At 36.9% G+C, this 3,875-nt stretch overlaps 1 protein-coding gene across 2 annotated transcripts; it reads right to left on the bottom strand.

The window, feature by feature from the left end:
• Positions 1–608: 608 nt before the first annotated feature.
• On the bottom strand, positions 609–3,875 carry LOC121981213. 2 transcript variants are annotated; one of them, XM_042533629.1, is made up of 6 exons: positions 3,594–3,875; positions 3,391–3,520; positions 2,649–3,269; positions 2,357–2,543; positions 2,186–2,259; positions 609–1,245 (listed from the first exon to the last, which is right to left on the bottom strand). In XM_042533629.1, exons 1-5 carry the CDS (start codon positions 3,668–3,670, stop codon positions 2,231–2,233), a joined length of 1,044 nt encoding a protein of 347 aa, XP_042389563.1. In that variant the 5' UTR covers positions 3,671–3,875; the 3' UTR covers positions 609–1,245; positions 2,186–2,230. The 2 variants fall into 2 exon arrangements, with proteins under 2 accessions (XP_042389563.1, XP_042389571.1); XM_042533637.1 differs by lacking the exon at positions 609–1,245 and adding an exon at positions 1,247–1,661.

The raw sequence follows: 3,875 nt of genomic DNA, 5'->3' as shown, positions 1-3,875 counted from the left end.
GAGAACTAGACAAACATATAGAATATGATTTCATATCATTTTGAACCTTTTAGCTCTATCAACCAATTTTGACCGATTTCGAATAAAATAAATAAATGGACCTAGAAAGCTCAGAATGATATGAAATCAGATTTTACATATTCGTTTAGCACTCCTGATTATATTCATGCCTTTAATATTAATTTCACACACTATATTGAGAATAATAATTTTATTTCACACACTATATTGAGAATAATAATTTTTTTAACATGAATTAAATTTTTCAAATATATTTGTGTTCAAAAAATCACTTCTCTTAATATATAGTATAAAATTGATGTTTGAGGACATAAATATAATTAAGAGAGCTAGACAAACACATAAAATATAATTTTATATCATTCTTTAACTTTTTAAGTCCATCAGTCGATTTTGATTGAAACCAACTGATGAATTTAGAGAACTCAAAATAACATGAAACTAAATTCTTTGTGCTCGTCTAGTTCTCCCTACTATATTGAGAATAGTTATTTTTTAAAACTCAAATAGATTTTTTTTTAAAAAAATGGCATATTTAAAAAAATAAACCCCAATTGATTACTACAGTCTGTAACAATTGATTGGAGTAAATGCAAAAAGGTAAAATGACTATGAGATACATAATTTGATAATTTTAAAAATTTAATATGTGATTTAGATGTCCAAGAAACTTAGCTACACGGTTCCATAATTTACCGTTGATCTAAAGAACGTCGCAGCATAACATTTAACAAGAAATAGTAAAGTTACAATCTGCAGAGAAGTCAAACAGATCAACTCAAGTACATTGCATAGCTTTCATATTAATGCGTCAACCGTCAACTTATATGTCCCACGGTTCCCGTGTCTACACGCCATATCAAAGTTTAGTTGCCCTGAGTTGGCAGTCCATATCTATATGGATATTGACTCCCATATATCTCGGCGGTAATTTTCAAGGGATATAAAATATTTTGTTGGATGTCTGTTATCACGTTAGGATAAAATACCCTTCGTCATTTATTCCTGTATCTTACCGTGAGGTCGAAAATATAGGACCACTTGAGCCTTGAGGTGAGCCTTTGCTCCAAAAGTTTTGTTGTCTCATCTCGACAATCATACAACTATTTTTGATTGCTTAAAAATTACACAGACATGACTAAGAGCCACTTACTGATGCGATATAGCTCGAATCAACAACCATAACGGTCCATTTTTGGTGAAAACACTGTCAACTGTAACAATCTGGAGACGAAACCATTTTTGTTATTCCGTAAAGAAAGAAAATGCTTGAATAAAATGATTACAAATAGCATCAAAAGAAACCCTGCGTAGAGTGCTTGTATACTTTGGACTTGGTAATAGAAATCACTAACTTTAGCTAACTCCTTGAATGGAGAAAGTAAATTATGTGCTTAGCTTGTCCACCGAATAACAAAAATGTAGTTTTCTTCACACGGGAATTTTCAAAATGGATATATACTCATTGTCCGTTGAAGATTATGAATGTTCACCCCTTCATCTATGGTTCAAAGTATCATGCACGTTATTCATCCAAATTGTTGCCTTAATAACAACAATTTCACGACCACCTATTCAAAATATTCACGGTGAATTTTGTTTCGTTAGAATACCCTTTGATGCAATTGCCTTTCTTTTTCCTGTAATGGAAGCGGCAAGTCAGCTAGTTTCAGGTCTGTATCTTGTTGAAAAGATACATTCAATATTTGGTTTGGCTGTGGAAACTTAGCTAGATAGATATAAATATTCTAAAAGCATAGGCAGCTGCATTTGTCAGCTAAAGATACAAATGGATCACTTCAGTTATTCACTACTAGGCAGGGTGTGGCACCACTGCCATCAACATACTGCTAGTTAAACCTTGTCACAGTCTGCTTCATATGTCCAAGTCCATCTAGTTTATCTTCAGCATTCCAACAACCATCTTATTATATACTCATAATGCAACAAAAATTAGCAGTATACAGTCGTATATAGAGTTAAATGGCAAAGTAAAGCCCCAAATATTTGGGACTCACAATGTTAGTATAGATGTGGTAGCTGTAGTTTCTTACTAATTTTAGGATAACAAGTCACACATCTGAAATCATGTGAACTTTACAGATGAACTAGTCAAAATGAAAAGTATAATTGCATAAAAATAGAGTACAAGATATAGAATTACCTAAAGCCGCTTAATTGCTTCCTTGAACCAAAGGAGTTGGTAAAATTATTTGTTTGCATATAGGATGAATATGACTGCATGTTTAGTTCAAAATGGTATATATTTACTAAACGAGCAAGATAATCAAACAACAAAAGGAGTTGCATAAAGAATGAAAGAAAAGCATCCTACCAATCAATGAAACAGCAGCAATTGCCCAGAGAATAAGCTTGACACGGTAACCATATCGAACATGATACTGTGACCTCTGTAGTAACCGCTGAAAAGCTCCAAGATACCCATAAAGATATTTAGCGTATGTTGCTTGTCCGTATTGGCTAAGGTTGCTCTTACTTCTTTCATAATATGGATTGTATTCCTGTGGCAACAAAAACAGGTTTTCTTAAAATTCAAGATAATTTATGAGGCAATCAAATCTAGAAAAATATGAATGTGGGGTAAAAAATGGCAAAAGACTACTCACTCGACGTAATTCGTGATTTCGCAAGGGAACAGATTCTATCAGATCATTTTGGTTCTGAGCAGTCCAATTCTTAAATTCGTAGTTGCACCATGGCATCTTTGATTTTGAATCAAGTGCATTGGATAACACAGAAAAGCTGAATACTCGTGGAGTTGGGAGATTAGGCCGATCATCCGATGATTTCTCCGAAGTATCTTCACCTTCACTACGGATTGTAATTTTGCATGCACCAAGATCACCAGCACAGCTAGCTGATCTAGGGTATGCATATACTTTGCCATCCTCCAAAGGATTCTTCGAATGGATAATCAAAGTCTCTCTATTGTTTGTGGCAAAACCATTCCACTCATTCCCGTTAGTAGCCGATGAAATGATTTCTTTCCTTTCCTTAGCGGTGGGACTAGATAAGAACTTAGCAAGTTCATCCCGCTCACTTTCATCCAACCGGACCCATGTAAGTGTGTTCTTGCCAGTTTCCTGATGCGTTTCCCTGATAAAATCCTCAATTGCCAAGATCCTATTTCCAATAGCCGATACAAATTCACCATGCCGAGCTCTCACATCTTCCCCAGCCGACAAAGCCTCATCATTTAACTTCACAGCATGTTCAAGCTCTTCGAGCTGAGAATTAACACACCAAAATCCGATTTTGTCCCATTTCCTCAAAACAAAACCCTCAGCACAGGTAAACAACAGGAAATACACAAATTCAAACCAATTGATCAAAGAATTCAACACATACTTGCCATTTCGCTGTCCCAAGAACTGTGTGAAGCTCCCGTTCCAGCTCGCCGGACGAGAATCGATCTCCACCAGCGAACTTCAACACGTTCTCCCGCTCGTGGACGCATTTCTTATAGACGGATTCCAGCCTACCAATTGAGAAATCGAAGAACCAACAATTAATTAGCCGGAAACTAATAAGAAAGGGAGGTGGGGGCTCACCGATCAGCGGAATTCTGGACTTCCTCCGCGGCAGCGAAGAAAGGATCCTTCTCCCACCGTTCGAAGGTCGTTGCCATCTAATCCCACTCAAAAAGGGCAAAATCCAGACGGAGAAGATCCCTATCGACTGAAACGGTCGCCTCCCTTTCTCCTCCTCTAGCAATCGGGAGAGAGAGAGACAAGCGCGACGCTGATCGGATCGCGAACGCCGGCACGGCTCCAAAATGGATTTGATGATTCTGATCCTGACGGACACGAGAGCTCGTGGAAATGGGCTTATTC

Source organism: Zingiber officinale, chromosome 1B (genome assembly GCF_018446385.1).
Source record: "Zingiber officinale cultivar Zhangliang chromosome 1B, Zo_v1.1, whole genome shotgun sequence".
Taxonomy (NCBI): Eukaryota; Viridiplantae; Streptophyta; class Magnoliopsida; order Zingiberales; family Zingiberaceae; genus Zingiber; species Zingiber officinale.
Note: the sequence above shows the minus strand (reverse complement) of the source record. Positions and strands in the feature narration are given on the sequence as shown.